Source organism: Urocampus carinirostris, chromosome 1 (genome assembly GCF_059441175.1).
Source record: "Urocampus carinirostris isolate Australia breed hairy pipefish chromosome 1, RoL_Ucar_1.0, whole genome shotgun sequence".
NCBI lineage: Eukaryota > Metazoa > Chordata > Actinopteri > Syngnathiformes > Syngnathidae > Urocampus > Urocampus carinirostris.
Window position 1 is genome coordinate 24,933,251 of NC_142349.1, and position 25,153 is coordinate 24,958,403.

The 25,153-nt window shown below is 38.9% G+C and overlaps 1 protein-coding gene across 2 annotated transcripts; it reads left to right on the top strand.

The window, feature by feature from the left end:
- Window positions 1-1,060: 1,060 nt before the first annotated feature.
- Window positions 1,061-23,250, top strand: LOC148374048 (uncharacterized). 2 transcript variants are annotated; one of them, XM_088331680.1, is made up of 13 exons: window positions 1,061-1,225; window positions 14,201-15,475; window positions 15,549-15,638; window positions 15,709-15,807; window positions 15,875-15,984; window positions 16,061-16,316; window positions 16,392-16,526; window positions 16,649-16,691; window positions 16,952-16,989; window positions 17,067-17,154; window positions 20,914-21,091; window positions 22,470-22,502; window positions 22,676-23,250. In XM_088331680.1, exons 1-13 carry the CDS (start codon window positions 1,177-1,179, stop codon window positions 22,802-22,804), a joined length of 2,523 nt encoding a protein of 840 aa, XP_088187806.1. In that variant the 5' UTR covers window positions 1,061-1,176; the 3' UTR covers window positions 22,805-23,250. The 2 variants fall into 2 exon arrangements, with proteins under 2 accessions (XP_088187806.1, XP_088187813.1); XM_088331687.1 differs by lacking the exon at window positions 22,470-22,502.
- Window positions 23,251-25,153: the final 1,903 nt, after the last annotated feature.

Here is a 25,153-nt window from a genome sequence, read left to right on the forward strand (position 1 = left end):
TACATACCTGTAAACCTCCACGGCTCCATGCCCTTACAAACTGTCGTATTTTCCCTTAAAAAATACAAAATAATCTTACACCATATTTTTTTTCAAACATGTTTATTTATGTAATTTAGAATAGAATATACCTTTATTGTCATTGTTACTAAATGGGTTCAACATATTGTGACAACCTAATTGGACGTGCCACTCCAGTTCCACAATTTACAGTGAGGATAAAAGAAAACAAAGAAGATAAAGGAACAAAGGATTTTGCAGGGTAGTCGAAATAAGGCACTACAGCGGCAGACGCATGCGTACAGTAGCATCAAATGCTCGCTCCGATAGCAACGAACAAAAACCCGATACAGAGATAGAGGCTACCGCGGCAAACTCGTTTGACTTTATTGATTTGCCGTTTCTTGATAGTCGGTGTGTACCGGATGGTATCCTTGATTGACAAATTTGCGTTTTTTCGTACAGATTTTCTTGTACGTTGTACACGTCTCAAAATGCATAATAAACATACTTTGTCCGGCAAAAACGTACAGGTTGTCAGATATTCTATTACAACTTGTGAGACTGGTCTCTCACTCACTCTATCGTTTCTCTCTCAATTTGTTGTTTCGCTTAGAAAACCATTTCAAACTATTACTTAAAAATAAATAACTACATTAAGGTATGACGTAATACCACCAACCAGTTAACAAGCCCTTGGGGAAAGTTAGTATTGAATCATTGGCCAGTAGGCTAAAATTGCTTGACTGTCTTAAACGGTCCCAAACTATCAGGAGGTTTCCTTGGGCATTACAACTACATAGTTTGTGTTACAGTCGCCTTTTGCGGCTTCCCTGACCAACCGACCAGCGTGAGAGAAAGCGGGACAAACAATCGTGGTAAAAATAGAACTTGATTGTACAGTAACTGTTTTGTCGCAATTGGCAAGCAGGGAGAAGAGAAGGCGGGAGCTTCGTGCGTCTAACGATGATTGACAGCGGCGGCAGTCCAATCGCGCAGGGTGACAGCAAAGCCTATAATACTCCTGCGGGCGGGGGGAGCGCCTGTGCCCTGGGGCAGCCTCCTCCTCCGACTGCCTGCGAAAGAAGCACCTGTAGCACGCACTCGTCCTCGGAGACTCCTCGGTCTTGTGTCGGAACCGTTACACGCTGGCATTAGTCCGCGACCGCCGGAACCATGCAGCTACACCAACATCATGTCTTTGGTTCACTTTTCGCCGCCGTGGGTGAGTAAACTTTCTGTGTTCTTCCAACTGACGTAAGCGACATATCATGTTAACAATTTCCCATTTACCCCCTCATTCTATCTAGAAGCAAAGTGTTCCATTACATTCAGTTTTTTTTTTGTGTGAACTGAATTGGATGCTAATTAGGCCATAGATCAATACATAGTAGTTCAAAAGACGACCACCGACCTCCCTTGACACAAAGCACATATAAAAGGTTTCTTGAGACTCTTTTAGATATAATGAGGCTACAAAGATGTTTATAATTTCCTCATATTGGAACATGAGGGTATATTTGGTTAAACATGTGGTATTATTATGTAATACGTACCAACCTCAGCCAATGACACCCCTTATTAATGATTGCAATTCCCCTTTCTTAGCGATAATAAACCTTACAAATACATCGCGGCAATTATTCACTCACAGCAAGACTGTCAGATATAGTTTGTGTATTTTTTTGTCAAAATTGTGTTTAGCAAATAAACAACGAACACTTTCAGCATCTACTTTTACAGCATATATCTTACTTTCCTTGTTTAACACAAGATAACATTTTATAGAATAGCACGACAATATTAGCAATCTACGTTGCTGATGCTGTTTGCTACCAGTGTCTGAGACAATCCGAATAGAACTGAAATGAGATCGGCCCAACAAAGAACGATTTAAAAAATAAAAACTTTTTATTTCGCACACAAATTTTGACAGAGGTTTGTTTCCACCATCATACATAAACACAAAAACTAAACATATACACTTGACACACCCATAAATAACAGAAGGAACAACAGAAAAAAAAGAAGTTACAATAGAGTCAATACATAAAAAAAATAATAGGGGGGGGGGGCGTTTAGACATCAAGTAAAATTTGTGTGATAGGCTTCCATCTTTTCTCGAATTGATCGAGTTTCAGTTGAAGTCTTGCAGTGATTTTTTTCCATAATGTACATTTGCTTTAATTTGTCTCTCCATTGTTTAATGTCAGGAGGTTGTGGTTTCAGCCAGAACACTGTGATCATTTTCTTTGCTACCAGAATCATAACCTTTAGGATATATTTCTGCTGACAAGACAGTAATTCTTCTGGCAAAATTCTCAATACGTAGGCCATTGGGTCTTAATTAATTAAGAATGATTTTTTAAAAAAAATCCTGCACAAAAATTGTTACACGGTGAACACAATTCGCAATGATCAAAAAAGGTATGAATACGGGGAAACCTAATAAGGTATATGCTTCTGATCTACATCTTTAGCGTAGGGGAGATCATTCTTTCAAACTTAAAGGCGGTGTCCCCAATTTCAATTTTTTTTACTCTCTGCCACCACCTCCTGGCATTAAGCCAGGATTGCAGCCTCAGTCAGATCGTTCCTGAATAAACCCCTAATTTTTATATTTTGGGGGGTTTGGGTTGGTGTTTGGACTTTATTTGAAACAGGCCTTTTCTTACTTTTACCATTTTCAGGCTATACTAACATAGCATAAAATCCGTCTCCGCCCCTCCTCATACCTACCCTTTCCTACTTGCTAATGTATTTGCGAGTCTGAGAACTGCGGATCTAAAAGTAAGATAAAAGCAGGTAGATGTGACAGATTTTTTTTATTAAAGTCCCTTTAAACTCAATTGAGCATTGTTCACATATACTTAATAGAAAAAATATTTTACAATAAACCTTTTTAAAGACACTTCAAATAACGCACCCCACTTTTAAACCAACCATCTTAAACTGTTAGAAGTTTCAATAATGTTAACGAGACCTTGTGTTTTATTTCGCAACTCCTAGTGGTAAAAATTCTGCATTCTTTAAAAAAAAAAAATATTGCATGGAATATTAAGCTAAAATACATGAACTATCATATTAACTTGTAGCTCAAGAAATTTGTATCTTTTTTTCCCTATAACATGAATCTCAGCCAGAGGGAGCTGACACGATTGTTTGCCATCTTGCTGCCAAAGGTACTCCCAAAAAGCAAAAACATTCTGAAAGGCTGGGCAAAAGGATCAATGAACAATGATGCTGTTTGGTTATTTTCAGTCTCAATAGTTTATAATATTCTTTGTGCTTTTTTGCACTTGTTTTTATTTACACAACTCAATATAGTGACATCTCGTGGTCCCTTTAAGAATTGAAATGAAGGAAGTAATTAAAAAAGTTTTTTAGCAAATTAAAGGAAATCAATTTAGTATGGCATGGACATACCGTCGACATGCGCTACTTGCTTTAGGGGCTTACAAAAGAAATTGGATGGCTGAATGCAGCTGTCTCATATGAAGTTTCAAGTTGGTGTGATCGCAGTTGGTGACACATATTTTACCTCTTTTCTTTTGTGACCTTCACCTATCAACACTTAATTTTCATGAATTAAAAATGTGATTGAAAGTAATTCAGTAATTATCCAAGGTTACAGAAAAATGATTTTTCATTCATTGACATGCTTTTTTAAGTATACTTTAGTGTAGTAATCCTTACAATGTATTCAAAGTGGGGAACATTGGTTGCTATGGTTTGCCTGGGAGTAAGGTTTAAAGTCGTTCTACTGTACTGTGATAATATCTGATATTAAATATGTAAAGTCAGATAAGCAGAATAGATATTGCAATCTGAATTTCTCACATGGTCTGCTTTTTGTGCTCATTTCAGTGGACCCTCATCCAGAGCGACTCATATATTTTTCTCAAAATTAACCATAAAAATATAAATCAGGATTGTTGTAAACATGGATGAACTGTGCATTATATAGTGATCTTTTGGGGAATTTAGTGAGAGCCTGCTAATGTGTTGCCTCACTTGCGAAATCAGGGTCCGGTGGATCCTTGAAAAGTCTTAAAAGGCATTGAATACATTATTCTAAAAATGAGGCCTTAATTGCCATTAAAATTGCTTAAATCTAATTTTCGGAAGTCTTAAAGATATGAACACTTTAATAAGATTGTTATTTGTTTGAACTAAAAAGATTTAGTAACAAGTGTCGTCTTTTTCATAATTCATGTTTTTTTATTGTAATTATAGAAAAGTGCTACAAAATTGTACGGCTTCTCCTTGACATAACTTTCTAACAGTGTAAGAAAGTGATTTAGAGAGCGCATGGCTAACTGCACGTTTTAATCAGGGGATACTAGGATCAAGTCAAGTCTCCACAATGATTAAGGCGAAGGGTCATTTGTTTTATGGCTAATAAATCTGGCAATGGTGGGATACAGGCTCATGAGGGATGGCTTGTGAGAGTCGTTAGCCTATCCGTAGCAGTAGGCCGGATATGCAGCTTAACTATTGGCTTTTATCCTGACACCGCCACAATCGTTTCCCAAACCCGGTAATAATCCACGGAGCACCCGCTGATGATCACAGCATTTCTTAGCACTTCTTTGACTTTCCGCAGAGTCTGATTTAAATAAGGAATTTCTTTTCACTGTAACGGGCTGCTAAAATACAAGCTCAAGTGCTCCTCGGTTTGTGCCCGCCCGCTGTTTGACTGACAGCATTTAGCAGCCTATCACAATCGTGCACACAGTCATGCCCAACCAACACACACATATAACTTGCCCCTCGTGATTGCATTTGCAAAACACAATGCACTATAGGTTGATGTCAATGACAAAGACAATTCAATTCAAAATGTGCGATGCAGTGAACCAACAGTAACAGAAGCGCAAAGTCGTGAAAGGTCTCTTTACCCTATTTTCCAAGTTAGACCAGTATTTAGTAGATTTGTAGATGAAAATACTCCAAGATTTTCAAATGAGATAAAATAAACATGTTCATGAGATTAGCTTACTAATAGTTTAAATGTTTTTATCGATCAGTGTAGAACAGGTAGGTAGTCAATGGAACAAAAGGATGCTTCTTTGCGGAGGTAGCAAATCAACATTAGTGGCAAGGCGTTCTCCTCTATGTGGTGTTTCGTGGAAAAAGGCATGCCCGAGTGTAGAAACCTCTCAGTTACGCATTCTGGTTTATTGAGGGCCCCTGATCTTACAATTTGTGCACAACTGTAATGTTTTCATTGTACAGCTAGTCACTGCACTTTACTTTAAGTTTCTCTGCAGCAGGCAGTCATAAATTAAATTTCATCCCTACAGTACCATATTAAGTATCATGCTCCAGCTGTTTTTCTGTTCTCTATGCATCATTTTGACTGGATTAGAGTGCAGAACATATTAAGTCGTGCAGTAGTCCCAGTTCTAATTGGATACGATACCTGCGGTGGTAGTGCGACGCAGCCATCTGTTCAGCAGGAACTTTTTACCCAGATCTACGTACTTTAGATTAGGGTATTTGTTGATCTGTACGGTACACATATTTGCTAATGAAAACATGTCTTGTACTTTGGATGAAAACATCTTTTTGAACGTGGCATGCGCAGCACACACGATTTAATACAGTAATCCTTAGCTATAACACAGTTCACCCTTCAGTCTCCATGCTTCAAGGATTTTCATTGTGTAATTTTTCTTCTTTCTGATTGGCTAAACGTGTCAAAGAGAGTAGTTCATAATTGTATAAAAATGTTTAAATGTGTCATTTGTTAAACAAGTGCTACTGCATGAACAAAAGATTTTTCTTTTTTTTCAGACTGAGCTCTTCTCTGGGAAATAATCCTGGTAAATTAAACCAAAAAATTATTTGAATTTAACTATGTTTCTCCAAAGAGTTATACGTTCATGTTTCTCATATAATTTTCGTGTTTTATGCTTCTCACTCAACCTATTGTTCCAATTCCAAAATGGCCTTTTATCGAGTTGTCACAATACTGTTTTCTTAGAAAAAGGGAAAAAAGATAAACTGTTTATTTTAAGCGATAGCTCTCAGTGTAATTTGAAGTTCATTCACTTAATGTCATCATCAATTTTCTTGTTACTTTTGTAAATGATTGATTGATTTATTTTGAATTTAAAAAAAAATCACTGTCAAAAACTATAGGCAGAATGTCTTTGTTAAAATGTAGCAGCTTTTGCTCCAATGGACAAGCTCAGACTTTACACCAAGTGCGTTTTGCTACTGCATTGGACAAAATCATTGTTTCAGAATTAATATGCTAATATTTTATCGTACTATGGGGAGCACGGCGGCGTAGTGGTTAGCGCATGTGCGCCACAGTTCTGAGGTCATAGGTTCAAATCCAGCTACCAACCTTCCTGTGTTCAGTTTGCATGTTCTCCCCGTGCTTGTCTGGGTTTCCTCCGGGCACTCCGGTTTCCTCCCACATTTCAAAAACATGCATGTTAGGTTGATTGGCCGGTCCAAATTGTCCCTAGGTGTGAATGAGCGAGCTAATTGTCTGTTCCTGTGTGCCCTGCGACTGGCAACCAGTTCAGGGTGTCCCCTGCCCACTGCCCGAAGATGGCACCCCCGCGACCCTACTGAGGATAAGCGGAGCAGCTAATGGATGGATTTTGTCGTACTGTTATACTTTTAATATATCATGGTTTTCGATGTTGTAATTCTTACGTATGCGACCTTTTACAGGGAGTGCAGAATTATTAGGCAAATGAGTATTTTGACCACATCATCCTCTTTATGCATGTTGTCTTACTCCAAGCTGTATAGGCTCGAAAGCCTACTACCAATTAAGCATATCAGGTGATGTGCATCTCTGTAATGAGAAGGGGTGTGGTCTAATGACATCAACACCCTATATCAGGTGTGCATAATTATTAGGCAACTTCCTTTCCTTTGGCAAAATGGGTCAGAAGAGGGACTTCACAGGCTCTGAAAAGTCAAAAATAGTGAGATATATTGCAGAGGGATGCAGCACTCTTACAATTGCCAAGCTTCTGAAGCGTGATCATCGAACAATCAAGCGTTACATTCAAAATAGTCAACAGGGTCGCAAGAAGCGTGTAGAAAAACCAAGGCGCAAAATAACTGCCGTGAACTGAGAAAAGTCAAGCGTACAGCTGCCAAGATGCCACTTGCCACCAGTTTTGCCATATTTCAGAGCTGCAACATCACTGGAGTGCCCAAAAGCACAAGGTGTGCAATACTCAGAGACATGGCCAAGGTAAGAAAGGCTGAAAAACGACCACCACTGAACAAGACACACAAGCTGAAACGTCAAGACTGGGCCAAGAAAAATCTCAAGACGGATTTTTCTAAGGTTTTATGGACTGATGAAATGAGAGTGAGTCTTGATGGGCCAGATGGATGGGCCCGTGGCTGGATCGGTAAAGGGCAGAGAGCTCCAGTCTGCCTCAGACGCCAGCAAGGTGGAGGTGGGGTACTGGTATGGGCTGGTATCATCAAAGATGAGCTTGTGGGGCCTTTTCGGGTTGAGGATGGAGTCAAGCTCAACTCCCAGTCCTACTGCCAGTTTCCGGAAGACACCTTCTTCAAGCAGTGGTACAGGAAGAAGTCCGCATCCTTCAAGAAAAACATGATTTTCATGCAGGACAACGCTCCATCACACGCATCCAAGTACTCCACAGCGTGGCTGGCAAGAAAGGGTCTAAAAGAAGAAAAACTAATGACATGGCCTCCTTGTTCACCTGATCTGAACCCCATAGAGAACCTGTGGTCCCTCATCAAATGTGAGATTTACAAGGAGGGAAAACAGTACACCTCTCTGAACAGTGTCTGGGAGGCTGTGGTTGCTGCTGCACGCAATGTTGATCGTGAACAGATCAAAGCACTGACAGAATCCATGGATGGCAGGCTTTTGAGTGTCCTTGCAAAGAAAGGTGGCTATATTGGTCACTGATTTGTTTTTGTTTTGTTTTTGAATGTCAGAAATGTATATTTGTGAATGTTGAGCTGTTATATTGGTTTCCCTGATGAAAATAAATAATTGAAATGGGTATACATTTGTTTTTTGTTAAGTTGCCTAATAATTATGCACAGTAATAGTCACCTGCACACAAAGATATCCTCCTAAAATAGCTAAAACTAAAAAAGCCCCACTCCAACTTCCAAAATATTCAGCTTTGATATTAATGAGACTTTTGGGTTCATTAAGAACATGGTTGTTGTTCAATAATAAAATTAATCCTCAAAAATACAACTTGCCTAATAATTCTGCACTCCCTGTATGTGAAAAGCAACCACAGCAGTACTCCACTAACAGTCAGTTGATATAAATTGATACGTAAATAAATGCTGTCCATTCTGCAATAGTGTTCTGATTTTGGGCTCTCTGCCTGAAAATGGCTTGTGACAGAGAATGGAAGAGACGGTGCTTTCAGCCTGCCGAATGAGCACTCTACAGTCGTGTCATTGTATGGATTTGGACGAAACATGTGCTTTTTGTATTGCGGTGATCTCAATTTGGATAAAGAGCCGGAACCTTCTTATCCATGTCCTCCTGAGTGTGTGGTTGTGGACCAACTTTGACCCAGTCATCCCTTTTGTGTCTGAGGAGATTATCTTCAGAAGAATAAACCCACACAGACGACACACTCTTAATTACTGCGTGTTTGCTGCCTGCTGGTTTACTCCTCATTCATCTTACTTAATGGCATGAGTAATATTGCAATTCATAACCCTTGCTAACGAGTATCTCCTAGTTAGTTATAGTTGTATAATTATTCCTTATTATTTCAATTAACTCACTCTAAGCATTCGTATAAAAGATCTAGTGTTAAAACCAAAAATGTTGAAAGAGCCGTATTGGACCAAGAAAACAATTTTTTCTGTAGCCTCAAAAACTATATAAGCCTTATAATGAATGAAACACATGCTGTGTGTACCTATGCTAACTATTATCAAAGGACTACGTTTAATGCAGCGCATCCTGTGGAGAATGTTGCATTTCGTGAACTTTCTATTGAAGGATAGCTCCTCAAGTTTAACACCAGTACCATATGAATGAATTAAAGTATGTTTAATTCATTTGATTAAAATGAAAAGATTCAAACAAAAAAATCATCATTTTCAGTTTGGGGATTAAAAAAAAACTAGGAAAAGGAATGTACATAACGTGCCCCTTATCTGGACAACAAAAAGAGTACAATAAAACAGCTTACATTCCTAAGAATAAAACAACAGCCTCTTGATAAGGTAAAGTAAATTAAATCACATCAGCAGTTAAAGTTTGAATTCTGTGAAAATTGTCAAACAAGACAGTGCATGAGTAAAACACAGCAGCATCATTTTCTCCCTCCCTCTCTTTTGATACTAGAAGCATATATTCTGGGTATGAGCAACAAAACAAATAATATCCCCAAATCTCATTCAAACCATATACGGTCACAAATCAGAAATAACTACTTAGTTACTAAAAAGTGCTTATGACAGCATTGTGCTCTTACCCGTTTGATGTGACTTCTGTGTTAAAACTAGGTGTACAGCTTTAAATTATGACGCTGTCACCTAAAAGGCGCAGAGCTTGCTCTCCGCTCGCTCAAACAGGAAAGATGCGAGAAAGAATACAAGCGGAGGAGCCAATTTCTCTCCCATCTTACCTGGTTTTAAAATGTAATATTTATTTTACACATTTTTACAGCATTGTAAAATGTCGGTTTTCGTCAAGTAGGATTACTCGCAAAAGCCATGTATTTGGGTTGTCCGTTTGTTTCTAGTCATGAAAACGATTGATTCAGAATGGTCCAACAATCCAAATTCTAATCCCTGATGGACTATTCCCTCCTTGCATGCGCACCTGTAGTTTCTCCAGTGTGAACAGGTTGGCCTCCAAGTTTCTTGTTTGTGGGACAGACCCATTTGCATCAATACAGAGGCACAAATTTAAGTTTTACTTGGAAATGAGACAGACATAATAATAATCATACCAATTTAAAGGCCCGGTCACACAGCCTTTTGCGTCTGTATCGCGAGTAAAACTTTGCGATATTTTTTTTGCCCGTGTTTGCCTTCGGTGGAAAATGTGCAGAATTGGCCGGCAACTGTTCCGCGTCCTTCCGGCGACTGTTTCGCGTCCTTCGCTGGTAACCGCGGCTGCATCGCTGTGCCGCCCGCGGTTACCCGTGGTCTAAAGTTTTGAGCAGCGCAAAACTTTTTCGCGCGGCCGACCGCGTGTGAATTTCTTACCGCATGTAAAGCACGGCTGTATCCCGTCTGTACCGCGATCTCAAAAGCGTCCAACAGCGTCTGCTTCACGGGCAGAAATTTCTGGCCGTGATTTAGCCTCGATACGCCCGTGAAAGGCTGTGTGACCGGGCCTTTGAAATACTCACATCACATACTTGATTTTTTTTTTTTATCATGACCATTGCAATGTTAAGTGGGTAAAAAAAAAGAACAGGTGGACGGACAAATTGGATGGATAAATATTTTTTTCCAATGACTTCTGGGCCAAAACCGAGGTCACTAACAAAAGCCCGCAAAATGTCTGTTTTTTTCAACTCCTAAAATAGCATTATCTCAGAGAACAAGGTATTTAAAATTGATAAATTTAGTTTGTAAAAGATAAAAACAATACGCGTGGGCTTATCACCAGGTTTACAGCAAAGATATAAAACATACCCCTATTTTAGCTTCATAGGTTTTCCTGAGAGTGGTGATATAAAGTGATACAGTCCAAGAACAAATATTAGACAACAGTGATAAATATAACAACCGTGATACAGTTTTGTAAATCCACACACTAATAAAGTTGACTATGAAAAATAAAATTTATAAACAATTCTTAAAAACAAATAACAAAAGTGTGCTAGTATTTAGTGATTGAATAATTCAGAGTTGAAGAAAAAGGAAAATTAAAAGTCAAAATTTAAAATAATAGTTTTACCGGTCAAATTCTATGTTCTATTTTGTCCCATCCTCGACCCTCTGCCTACCTAGTTCTTTGGCAATAAACCTGAAGTCCTTACTAATTACTTGTTCAATTAATTTATTTTTATTTTTGCATTCATGTCGAGTATAGCTTGATAGCATCGATTAAACCAAACATGAAGTTTGACCGCATATATGTGAATTTTTTTTCTGGGTAACATAAACAGTTTCTGCAGGTTTATCAATGTGCAGTTAACCATGATTTTAAATCAAGTGAATGTAATCTATTCCTTATTTAACAAGGCCCTACTTCTTCCTGCTGTTCTGCCTTTTTATTGCCTCCAGCACACAATCAATGTTCTGCTATGACCAATATATTGAGATAAAATGTGCTGATAACACACATACACACACATCACGGACACATGAACAAACACACTTAATGTTGACTTGTGTCATATGTCCGTGAGACACGTTGTCACTATAGCAACCTCACTCACTACTTGACCAGTCAAACACTTGACACATGAAAGGGCTGTGTGAAGTAAAGGATAAACTGCGCAAACCCGTTGAATAGAAAGAATGTAGAAGTCTCTGCTTGAAATGTCATAAATAACCTTCAACACACCATGGCTGCTTTCACACTTGCACCACACAATCACCCAAACATGGACTGGCGAGAGCGCAACCAAGCTAATGTGAATGAATTCAAACACTGCTGGATGTGGTTTAAGAGGTTTTGTCTTAATCTCCTTCACTGGTCATCCAATCCCAGATTAGGGCGGCGCCTTTAAATCGTAACCTAGACAAGAGGCTCACCCTGTGACGTGGCAATCTTGTTGTCATTCTTACAGTTCCGTGAGTTATATCAGTCATCAAGAAAGCAAAGAAAGACAATCTCAGAAACTATAAAAATCGTTAAAGGTGGGTTGCATGGTTTAAGGTGTCCTTGAAAAGTTTCAAATTAAGTATTTTAATTTTAAGAGCCTTTATAAATATTTTTTCACCGCGCCTATTTTCTTTCATCTTACTTTTATCATCTGTGTTCCGACCACGGAGCATATTAGACTGGAGGTAAGGAGGCGGCGGAAGAGTGGGGTGGAGAGTGATTCAACGCTCGTGCTCATTTTATTTTATCCTAGGCTGAAAATGGTGAGAGTAAGAAAAGGACTGTTTCAAATAGTCCAAATGTCAACCCAAACCCCCAAAAAGATTAAAAAAGCAAGAGCTTAATTGAGCATGTCTAAGATGTACATGTACATGCATGCGCCACATCTTGACAGAGGCTGCAATAATGACTTTAGCCTGAAGATGGCACCAGCGAGTGAACAATTATAAAGTTGCAGCAATGGCAGTTTTAGGGATGGGCGAGGCGTGCAGCCACCCGGGGAGGCATTTTTACCATGACACATGGAGGGGGTGGCGCGAGATATTCCCCAAAAAATAAAAAATAACTCCAATAAATGTGCCTCGCAAATCGGTTTTATATCATCTAACAACATATGACTTTGCCTATTGTCAAATGGTCGCCCCTTCGTTGCAGCTTTGATGGCCCTGCTTGCTGTAAAGGTGTGCGGAGAGTCTGAGAAAAGTCATAGGGGAGGGGCGGTGTGGGGGACACCTTTGTTCATAACTTTAAAAACATGAAAATGATTGTCAGAGCCAGAACCAGCAGGTGAAAGGACAGTTTCTTCCATTAGGCTGTCAGGACTGTTCCATTTAGAAACTGGCTATATTTTGCACTTTTTATTTTCAAACCATTCAAACTTTTTTCTTTCCTTTTTTTTTGACCTTGCTGCGATTTGTTAGGGCAGCATGGCAGCTGAGTGGTTTACGTGTCCGTGGCACGGTTCTGAGGTCAGCCACCAGCCTTCTTGTGTTTGCATGTTCTCCCCATGCTTGCATGGGTTTCCTAGTGGCACTCCGGTTTCCTCCTAGCAGGTTAATTAGCCAGTCCATATTGACCCTGGGTGTGGATGAGCAGGTGAGTTGTCCTACGACTGGCTGGCATCCAGTTCAAGGTGTCCCCCGCTCACTGCTCGAAGATAGCTGGGATGGGCTCCAGCACCCCCGCGACCTTACTAAGGATAAGCTGGGATGGATGAATGCTATTTGTTATTTGTATTGCGGATTATTTATTGTATTTTTGCACGTGGAAAAGAGGAAGTAATTTCATCTGTGCTATATGTTGTGCATTAAGCATATTCGTCAATAAAGTTAAGTTTAAGTTGAAGGTGTGTGAAGTGTCATGCCCAACAACAGAGAGGGATTCGAACAGAAGATTTTTTACTTCCTGAGCCCTTGCCCCAAGCCTTCTATGACCCTCATTCTGCCTGTCAAATCATACAGATGATACCTGCAAGGTTTTCCTAATGGCCTGCAGCAACTGAAAATGTTGAATAGTTGTATGTGGCCGAGAACCAGCTGTAAAATGGCTTAAACCCATCCCGCCGCTTGGAGCACTCTTCATGGTGCCCAGCAACTTCCGCTTGGTCCCCTCATAAAACAAATCTTACTGAGAACAGACGTGGGATAACAAGCAGTACTCCATTTGTGGATGGCGTGACATTCCTCTCATCCACTTTATTGTCCCTTTCCTTTAGGCTATTTTCCCATTTTCAACGTTTAATCTGCATGCTTGTACATGGGCCTCAGAATTCCATGGATTTTTAAAAAAGTTGTCTTTGTCTCATATCTTAAGAGTCGTGTTTTCTTAGGAATACCAAACTACAAAAGGGCGATAAAATGGGCTACCATGTTAAGAATGTAATATTTTTATCCTGTGTCAATACATTCCTGAAGAGATTAGTTTAAAGTAGTGAGAAAAGCATGTTGCCAAAATCAGACAAAAGCATGTCCCGATTGAAATGATTGCCTTTAAAATAAGTTCTTACGGTTGTAGATACCAAAGATATTTATTAGTAGATATGATTCAGTTATATGAACAAAGCTATATTATATACTGTGATACTGCATTTATAGATTTGAAGTAAAGCACATTTCTATCAATGGTGTTAATGACCTCTGAGTTATAACACAGGAATTAAGTCAGCCTAATTACTCCTATTTTTGTATTGTCGCAAGTCGTGACATTGTTAAATAATCGACTACATTTTGATTCCTATGTAAGATACCAGATACATTGAAACCTTTACATAACTTTTCCTTCAATGCGTCATATTATTAGTTTGTATAATTTTACACCATTTGTGCTGATTTTAGTATGTCGTTTGAATTCTCATAAACCATAAGAGAAAGTGTGGTGTAAATTTACTGATTGTTTACTTCCATTTTGTTTTGACTGTAGTTATGGCAATAGAATTTGGCATCGTCGGAGCCACAACTGAGGGAATGTCTGGAGATGGGGAAGGAACAACGAGAACAGATATGTTCAGTCCAATTAACAACTACACAACCTCTACACAATCTTCAGCCAATCCATTAAAAACAATCATGAATGATGAGATGTCCATCGAAAACTCATCTACCACCAACACCGTCTCACTGGCAGGTGGCGTCCTAACATCAACAGGCCGACCCGATGAAAGTGTAACAGCACATCCGCTAGACCCAACAGACGGCCAACCAAACAAAACTGTAGTCACACAAATCACACCAATTACTTCACTACGCAGCAGCACAATTTGGATGACACCATCCGGCCCCACTGTCAAGGAACCAACTCAGATGACAACAGTTAGTCCTACCAACACCCACTACAGAACGTCGAGGACAACAACGGGTCAGACTTACAACTATGAAACCTCAGTGACCCCAACTAGTCAGACCAACAATGCCAATTTGACAACAATCGGCCCAGAGAGCAATGTCCCATTGTCAATGACAACGACTGCACTAAACACCCAGACAACCATGATGGTTACAACCAGAATAACTGATAATGACACAACTATGATGGGAACAAGCGGTTCGATCAGCAGTGGGACAACATCTGGTACATCAATCAATGAAAACAACAACGCAACAACGCCATTTGCAACAAATATTTCGACAAACCCATCCATCTATTTGACAAGCAGTTCAACCAACAACACATTATTGACAACAACTGGTCCTGTCAACAGTGACACAACCGTACTTATGACAACCAGGCATACCAAGAACAACACAACCTCCATTACAACAACAAGTCTGACAAATACAGACACTACCTCAAACTCAACAATCACCATTGACATGTTTATGTCAAAGACCAGTCCGACCAAAAATACCACAGCATTTATGACAACAGCTGGTCTAACCAACAGTGACACAAATTCAGTGACGACGGCAGGTCCAACCGATGACACCACCTTATTTTCACCAACTGGCCTGGGCTCAACATTAATATCAGCAACTGGAATAATTACCGGTTCAACTACTAATAGCGAATTCTTTAACAACACAACTCTAACTGTAACACCAGCATTGACTGACAAACCCAGCACCGATACATTGACTATGACAACAGTCGCCATTCAGTCTGACGATCACACAACTACAGGGTTCCCTTCTGGCTCCACAAAGATGCCTGACATTGTCACAACGACCAGCCCGTCCCCTTTGGTGACAACATCAGGAGGTATTGAAACAATGAAGATGATTTGTTGGCTGTGCTTTAATTGACAATTGTATGTTTTTGTTTTTTAACATAGAAGCCACTGATACAACAAACAGCCTGACTTCGACCTCAACAAACATACCAACTCAAAGTCCACCTGGTCCCACTAAGACTACAATGATAGGTTTGTACTATTTATATGACATATTGTTGGCTGTTTGGCTCTTGAGTACATCATATTTCACATCTCTTAGTCTGCCCCATGGAACAGTGTCCCCTTGAAAGTGTTTGCCTGAATGGAACCTGCCAATGTCTGTCCGGAAGTTTCTTAGTAGACAACCGTTGTATCCGTGGTAAGCAAAACCTGAAAAGTAGTAGTAAAAAGCCTATTGCAGTGTCATACTATATTGGCTTCTCCAGCTCAAGTGTTTCCTGGGCAGCTTCACCTCACCTCTTTGACATTTACTGAGGAGATGTTGAACAGATCCTCCAAAGCCTTTCAGGACACTGCGGCGGGCATTTCTGCATTGGTAGGATAGCACATCACAGTAAATTTAATTCCGTGTTTCAGTAAGTAGACAGGTTTTTATCATTCTGCATTCATAGCTCAATGGCGCCTTGACCGGTCAACAGGGATACATTCGCTCTGAACTGCTGCAGCTTGCGGGACATGTTTTTCCCCCAAAACATATTGTCCGTAAAAATCATAACATTTACATGTCCCAGAGTCCGGGAAGTGTCATTGCCACCGTCAACAATATTTTTGAGAAGACACAATTGTCTCAGGAGGTTGTCAGTCAGGTCATAAGAAAGGCCATCGAAAACAGCTCACAAGGTTTGCTGGTCAACGCAACATTTAGTGGTAAGCTAACATCGCACAGCAACATCAATGACGAGGCCAACGTCCTGGTTTTCTCAAATTATATTTTTTCCTTAGACACAAAGTTGTGCCATCTGATTCCACTTCCCTGTGACGTTGCCACAACTTCATGCACCAGTGCTAATGGCCGTGTGGTTTGCTCCTGCAGAAGTGGCTTCATCTCAACTGTTTACTCCAACATCAGTTGCAAAGGTAAATATTTTTTTTTAGGCTGACAATTACAATGCTGAAAAGATTGGATAGGTCGACACTGTTGTCACCAGAATTTAAGGATACATTTTCTAATGAAAATATTTCTCATTTTTTGTCTTTAGCCTGTCCAAGCGGGCAGGAAGTTGTGGGAAATACCTGCAAAAAGTGAGTAAACATGCACAATTGAAGTTGTTTTCCATACCAGCCCTTAGTGGTTTAAAGCACTGTTGGCTGTGAACAGGTTACAAAAAGTATGAGACTTAAAACTCTTTAGACATTTTTTAAATAACGACACAACCCTTTTTTTCTTCTTGTTCATGTTTATCGCATACCTTTTAGGTACTGAAACCTTTTAGGTACTGAAACCTTTTTGGTACTGAAACCTTTTTATCTAAATTTTAGATATTGTATTTTTTTCCTTGCAGATGTGCATTCGGATACGCAGGCTTCAATTGCTCCGACTGTGGGTAACTCTGTTGTTTGTTGGGATTCTGTGAGCATGGGAGAAAAGAGTGACAAAACAATATTGTGCGTTGGCAGCATCTCTACTGGCAGTGGTGGTCGTCTCCTGCGTTCTGGGTGGAGTTTTACTAATCTTGATCTTGGCTTTGTTCTCCTACTGCTGCTGGTGAGCCCATTTAATCTACGTTGAGAATAAATTTGTCATAAATAACACGGTTACGTAACGGCATTTTCTTTTCAGCAACAAAGTAGTTAACTAATTAATAATTCCGCCATTACAACGGCGTTTCCACGGCGCTACCGTTGCTGAAGGTCAAAAGTGGTGTGTTATGTACAATTTTGTGCGTGTTGACATATGTTTTTGTGTGTTTTATGTACATTTTTGTGTTTGTTTACATATGTTTTTGTACGGGTGTATGTGCGTGTTTGTGCATTTTTATGTACATGCTAGTGTAATTTTATGAAAAGGTTTACTGTTTAGTTTTGGTGGACTTCAAGTGTAGGATAAAACTGTTGCTGGTGAGGTGCAATTAATATTACAAGGTTCTATAACACAACTTCTCGTCTGTTTTTCTCTATTTAACTGACTTGAATACTGCTCGTAAAATTACAAATTATTCATTTATTTTTAAAGTAACGGAAATAGTTAACTTCAACTGGTAATTAGTTACTTTTACTATAGATTAATTCAGTTACTAACTCAGTTACTTTTTGGAAGAAGTTGTGAGTAATTATAACAAATTACGTTTTAAAGTAATGTGCCCAACACTGGTGTTGACATACTTTGCTAGATGTAGTGCAAATGTTCACAGCTAAGGGGCACTACAAACCACTTTACTTGGTCTACTACAGGTCTCAAACTCAATTGACCTGGGGGCCGCTGGAAGCATAGCCCGGGTGAGTCTGGGCCGCATCAGGATTTCCACAAGAAAAGTACTGATAAAACATTTCAATGTTCTCAAAGCTTTATTTTTAACACAATATGATGAAATTAATAAATGAAAATAATCATACAGAAGATATAGACGACCATAGAAACCACATTAACTGACAGACTGACTGGTTAGAAAAATAAATTGTTAATTTATAGTTATTTCACCTTCAGCTTTCTGAATGAATATACAATTTAAACGGAAGTGTTCTGAACAAGAACCAGTTCAGGGTGTCTGCTGCCTATTGCCTAAAAAAGCCTGGGATGGACTCCAGCACCCCTGCGACCCTAGTGAGAATAAGCGGTGCCGAAATTGGATAGATAGATGTTCTAAACACAGCTTCTCTTGCCTAGTTCTTGCAGCGAGAGACCTCACAGGGCTCCTTCTCGCTTTGCCAAGTCACGTTTGGGGGGCTTAAAGGTGCTGATCTGTATGTCTGGACCTGTACTTAGACTTACTGAGGTTCGGATGGAGAAGACCTTCTCACACAAGTATTTGCTCCCGAAAAGGCACATGGTCTGCTTGAACACTCAGGAAAGCTCAAGGAAGCTGGGTGTCACAAATGTTCTTAAGCTTGTCTGCTCCTCCACTCACCTCCCTGAACAAAGCTCCAAGTGCAGAGTTGCACTGCAAGTCAATGAGCTCCATTTAAATCACAGGAGGGTCCTAATATAGTCCTAATATACAGTTTATTTTTGACAGTGACTGTGTTATTGATGCTTTTATATTGACAAGGAGTCTGTGAATACGTGTGTTTTGTTCAGCATATCAGCCACAGTGAGGGAGTGCGGTGCGTGTGTGGCGTCTTTTAGCATTGGTCCGGTTGAGTCCAGCATGTCCTGAGGAGTTGTCATGTTCAAACACAGTGAACAAGACATGAAAGTTAACTCTGTTTTTATTCCCCACGCAGTACAAAGCATGCACATGTCAGATGCTTTAACCGACAGGAGCATTTTCTGAGAGATGCACTCGGACAGTGGCCAACATATGTTTCCACCTGGCCTTTTTTATTTGTTAGCACAATATAAAATGTTGAATACAATTGGTTTATTTCTATGATTGTGTCTCACATTTTTGTTTCTAGTTTTTATCTATTAGTGTGAAGCTTAAAATATGGCAACATGTCAACAAATTCTTGAGAGGATAATTTGGCTAGGCACTGTATGTTAGTAGAAAAAAAATCTCATGATTACTATTCAGATTAAGATTTAATTCAATGTTTTACGATTACATTGGAAAACAAGGCAGAGGTTGACTAATGGAATCAGCTTATTTGTTGAAAATTATAGTCTGTAATGTGTAGATCTGCCATGGGCGAAACCATGAAATAGCTAGCCAGTCATATTGCAGTACAGACGTACAAAGTTTCTTTTTCCGAATTTCCCTCTTTCATGTTCGTGCACCCTCTTTTTCGCTCTATTTCGTGTAGGATCTGTAAGCCAAGTACACTGACTTCCAATCACAGCACCACTTTTTAAACTCTTCAGATTGAACTTGAGTTTTGCAAGTAAATATATATGTATTTTTTACCGACATGCACTTCAATTATTGTATAGTACTGAATGTCACACACATGTAAAAACTCAAACTGCTGACCTGTAATAAGTTAGCTCTGTTGTGTTAGCATGTATACATTAGCCAAAATCCGGTTAGCCACTACCCAAAATGTCACAGCAGAGAGACATGTGAAGCTCAGAGAAAATGTCTTTTTGATCAAAGCTTGGCTGAGTTACCTTTTCATGTGCAAAATATAAAAATAAGCAGCACAAACTTCCCTCAGGCAAAAATCAGCTTCACAAAGCTCGCTTCATGTTTAACGTGACCTGATCTAGAAAAATGAAAAGGAAAACAAAAATGTTTTACTGCTTACTAATTTTGTTGTTTGTCTTTCAATAATAAAAAAAAAAGATGGCTTAACGTTAAATATCTGCACACAAAGCACTCGCTTCTCCACTGCACCGAAAGGAAGTTTTTGCAGTTTTTTATGACATTTTTAAAAAGGAACTCTGTGTGCACCTTGTTTTGAAACCATTATTTACAAAAAAATGATGGTCAAAATGAGCTTCAACGATCTTAAGTAACTGCGGGAGGGGGACAAGTTTAAATTGGTATATTTGTTGATATGGGACTCAGAATCCGACATTATTATCAAACGTTACTCAGTGAAATACTATGTGCTGGAAAAATTAATTGTCTAGAAAGCTGTTTTGAATTTTATTGCCAAGTATATGGTGTCGCTCTCTAAAATAAAAAAGAAAATATTTTGCTTTTATGAGTCTGTGGTCAAAAATATTCCCAATCTTTGACCTACTGGATTTAAAGAGCCTTTATATTATTTTACCACGTCCATCTGCTTTTATTTTACTTTCAGCAACACTGATCGCAACGTACAACACATTAGGAATTAGGAATGGTGGGACAAGGAGGGAGGAGGTTTGGAGAGTCATTTGATACTCATTCCCGCGTTTTTGTTAGTGTGGCATCAAAATTGGTAAAATCAAGAAAAGGCCCACCCAACCCCCTCAAGAGTTGAAAAAAAGTCCGTTCTGACAACTACTTAAAGTAGAAAAAGAAGAGGAAGAGTTTAATTATGTTTATCTAAGAAATGCACGTACTTGCACGTGCCACATAAGGCCATTGACAGAGGCTGCAATTATGATTTAAGCCAGTTGATGGTGTCAGGTAATAGAAAAGTTCCTAATTCCGTACAGTAAATTTAAGGTCACCAAAATTATATGATAGATGAATGTTACAGATAAAGAAAAAAAGATACTGAACAATGGCATTCTTTATTAAAAGATCTCCTCCAGCACTCCTACAAGGTCTCAAGGCACACTAGTGTGCCAAGGCACATTAGTTGAAAATAACTAGACTAAAGTATGCTTAGGAACACCGCCCCCCCCACACACACACACTCACACACATAGCAGCAGCATAAAAAGAAGACGGGTCATAAACATGATACAATTAATAGGTTTGTGTATCCAAAACAGGTGGCGGTGCTCCAGCAGCCAGGCGACACACAGCGATGCCTGCCCTTACCCAGTTAGTGATCTGAGCAAGCCGTGGCCTGTTGGCATCACGCCAATTCCCCGTGCAACCACCGCAGCCACATGGGATGCTTCATCCACCATGGAGATGATGGACAAACGGCATCATGGCAACGGCGTGGTGAGTGACCATCGTTGCCTTCACAGTACCTCGGTGTTCCGTAATAACAGAAAGTGAGCCACAGAATCACATCTTGAGGTATAGTACTATAATATAAATTAAAAAAAAAACCAAAATATATATATATATATATATATATATATATATATATATATATATATATATATATATATATATATATATATATATATATATATATATATATATATATATATATATATATATATATATATAATATATTACCGTAAATTCCAGACTACAAGCCACTCATTCTTTGCCACATTTTAAACACTGCGGCTTTAAATACAGTGGGGCTTATGCTTTTTTTTCTTATTTGTGGCAGCATCTAGGAAAACAGTGAGCTACGCTTTTTAACAATGCATTCACTCAAATAGAAAACACTGCAGTGACGCCTTGAAACACTTATCACCCAATCCATGTTTTTGCCAACATTATTCATGTTATACGATACCAGGCTGTACTTACCCAAAACACACCACTCGAAATGGTGCCGCTATGAACCTTGTGGTTAAGGGATCCAACTTACAAACCAATAGATAACTGAAAGAAAACGGGGTTAAACAGTACTTTATTTAATATTTGTGACATACTCTCAATATTCCAACTTTTTCGCCCACAAATCATTTCCTTGATGTATGCATCTAAGTTAAACAGCAGTGGAAGTTAGAATTTAAAAATGCTACACTTCTCTTTTTTGATAATCGGTGTCAATGTCAGGTCGCTGGTGGTTTACTTTAATCGAGTAATGAAAACAGCCTAATGCAATTTGGTCCGGTAGCGTGACACCCACCAATCACAACACAAGACGACTTCCACGTCCGTGTTACAATCTGGCACTGTTATCAGTATGGTTGCCTCGGCAACATCGTCTCGAAATATAGGACTCACATTTTACACAACGCAACAGTCATTCGCGTTGTTCTTTCAGCACAAGAGTAAATCTGTGTCTTTGTCTTTGAACGGTTTTATGATGCAAAATCACTTTTCACAAACAACTTGAAGCAGAACTGAAAAACACAACTAATGAAAACGCCAGGTTGGTGTTCTGCAGCGGAAGGCGTCAATGCCAAATACCCCACACGGTTGGTGTCGGGTGTGCACCCGGCTTAGAAAATGACATGAATTAATTCGTTCTTATGGCTGTTTAAACCTGCGGCTTTAATTCTGGTGCAGCTTGTGCAAAGAGGAAATTGAATTTCATTCTTAAATTTGAGCATGCGGCCTCCATTCAGGTGCGCTCTGTAGCACGGAATTTACTGTATACTAATTTATTTATCAAAGGGTGATTTATTTCATTATGTGATAGCACCAGTAGTAGCCTTTAAGTGACCCCCTTAATCCCAATGTGTCACTTTAGGGTTTCTCTCCAAAACAGAGAGGATGGAAAAAGGTAAGGTTTCATCCTTTGTGGTTGGTCTTAGTGTGAAAGACAGGCATGGTGATGGGATCTGGAGACATGGTGGAGGTGCTCGTGAGCTTAATTCCTCACGCGTAGCGATGGTGCTCTGCTTCTGTCGTGCACGATGTGACACTAACACTTCAATACTCCCGCTGCCGTTTCAGTCTGGGTCTTACAATCTCAACCCGGACGGAATGAAGACCTTCAGCAGCAAAAACCCATCGCGTTACTCATACCTGATGCAAGGCCACGAGAACCCCTACTTCCTGCCTGGTGACGACAAGAAAAACTAAGGCTTCTTTCACCGCTAGCCGTGATGGACACTTACTTTTTCGTTTCATTTTATAATCAAAGAAGGTGACAATGAAGCGTTGAGTGGAGTCGAGCATTGCAAACAATGGCCAGTAGACGTCTCTTCAGATTTGAAGGCGTTGTGCTCCATTACCCGTTCAATCAGAGGGTCATAAACATGTTTTATTATTGTTACAGATCAATGAGAATCTAATGACAGGTTAAGGGCTGGTCCCTGTTCTAAATACTGGTAAAGGGATTTAATTGTTTTTAATTCCACTTTGTTTAATGCTTGTCATGTTTCATAGGATCTACTGTATGTTTTTTTTCTGTTGCCTGTGCCAACTCTCTTTATTGCATCACACTGCTCTTTGTCTTTTATAAATGTGTACAGTTTCTTTGTAAATAATTGCACCTCAGCAGAATAAATACATAATTTAAAGTCAGATATAAACTGTCCTTATTATTTGCGTCTTTTAGGTAAGTGTGCTTGTGTGTGGCAGCTATCTTTTGAAGGTAATAATAATTGATGAAACCTTTCAGAATTGTCAGCACTGCGCATAGTATTTGTCTATTGTATATTGTAATCAATAATCAACACCGAAGTACCAAAAATGTAGTGCACCTTTGTTTGAATGGTGAAGTTGAATTTTAGTTCATGTTCTAGTTTGCAATTGCTTAAAAAAATAAATGTTATGTATCCCCGAGTATCAATTTAAGTGATGGTCCAAGAAAAATAAGCGTTTGACAAACCAAAATGTTGATTGGCAGAAAAAATGAATGATTCCTCATTCCTCATATATTTCAGGGACATATCGTAATAAGAGTGGTCTATTCCTTTCAAGTGAGAGACTTTTCAGAACATAAAAGGTTGGCTTGTATCTTGTGTGACACTGATTCAACCTACTTGGACCTAATCTCAGCCACCATGTCATTGCGGCTTACATCCAGAAACGATAAATCTGACATACATTTTATGGATGTTCTGTGCACAGTACTGCATCTATACGACTGGACTAATTTATTATCCTTGAATGTATAATAAATCAAGATAAATTATATATTTAAAAAGGTAGGGCCTTTAATTGTGTAATGGTCATGGCAGTTATCGCCATAACTAACTAAATATGTCAAAATGTTTCTGCTTCCACCATTTTCTACAAGGTGAAGTATGCACTATTGTGTGCCAGTGAAGCACTCAATTCCTCACTGAGCAATCATCGGTAAGGAGAATCTAATCTAATCAGAATACGTGCGGAAGATCCAGCAACATCTGTAAGCAAGATGAAGCACTTGAGAATGACAATTGACAAATGTATCTTACGAGATTTATAAATTTCCAATGCAGCTGTATAAAAAAGTGTTAAAATATTCATGTATACCGTGTTGCAGCTATCGTGATATATTATTGCACAATGCTGCAAAAAGTACTTGTCGTTTTTTTATACGGTAACACTGTGTGGCAATGCATTGTTCATTAAAATTCATCGCACTATGTTGCTAAAGACACAGATACATTTCTAATTTTTTCGGTTTGAACAAATTTATTGACACAAATAACAGAAAACAAACAGTGTGAGGTTTGAACAACCCCTCTTGACAATCTCAACAGCAATCAAGCACATTCACAATATTATATTTCATAAATGTACAATAGAATAATCAGGTACATTCTGGGCCTTATATATATCATCACTGTTAAAAATGAACACAATTGTCTTTGCCAAAGGTAGTGGGAATACATTTTTTCATGCTACTTTGCCAATTCCAACAGGATATGATATTATATCATGATATCGAGACAAGCAGGAGACACTGCATCTATTGCCTTGTAATTGACTTAAAGTGTTAGCTAATGCAACTCTACAGCAGTCACTCAAGTCCATCCAATTAGCAGGCATTTCCCAGCAGCCTTTGGTGTCTCATAACCGCCTTTAACATCATCACAATTGTATAGCAGAACCACTGAGACAATATCTTACCTTTGCTTCTGTGCCTTCTGCAGTCATGAAGGAGGAGGGAAATTTTAAATGCTGTAACACAATAGTACAAATGCATATAGTGACGTCTAGCGAGGCATATTTACAAAAACCATTCATCATTTCAAGAAAGCAATATAGAAACTGTAGCATTGAAAAAAGCTTTTTATTGTCTTCTTTCTATATGATATATGAATAAATGAATATATATATATATATATATATATATATATATATATATATATATATATATATATATATATATATATATATATATATATATATATATATATATATATATCATCTCATTCATCTCATTAGCTGCACCGCTTATCCTCAGTAGGGTCGCGGGGGTGCTGGAGCCCATCCCAG

What these genes read in the sequence shown, in the direction of transcription:
- LOC148374048 (XM_088331680.1), top strand. Translation starts at nt 1,177, where the DNA reads ATGCAGCTACACCAACATCATGTCTTTGGTTCACTTTTCGCCGCCGTG. An exon ending in TTTGGTGACAACATCAGGAG is followed by an intron (nt 15,476 to 15,548) that starts GTATTGAAACAA and finishes TTTTTAACATAG; the next exon opens with AAGCCACTGATACAACAAAC. An exon ending in GGCATCATGGCAACGGCGTG is followed by an intron (nt 21,092 to 22,469) that starts GTGAGTGACCAT and finishes GTGTCACTTTAG; the next exon opens with GGTTTCTCTCCAAAACAGAG.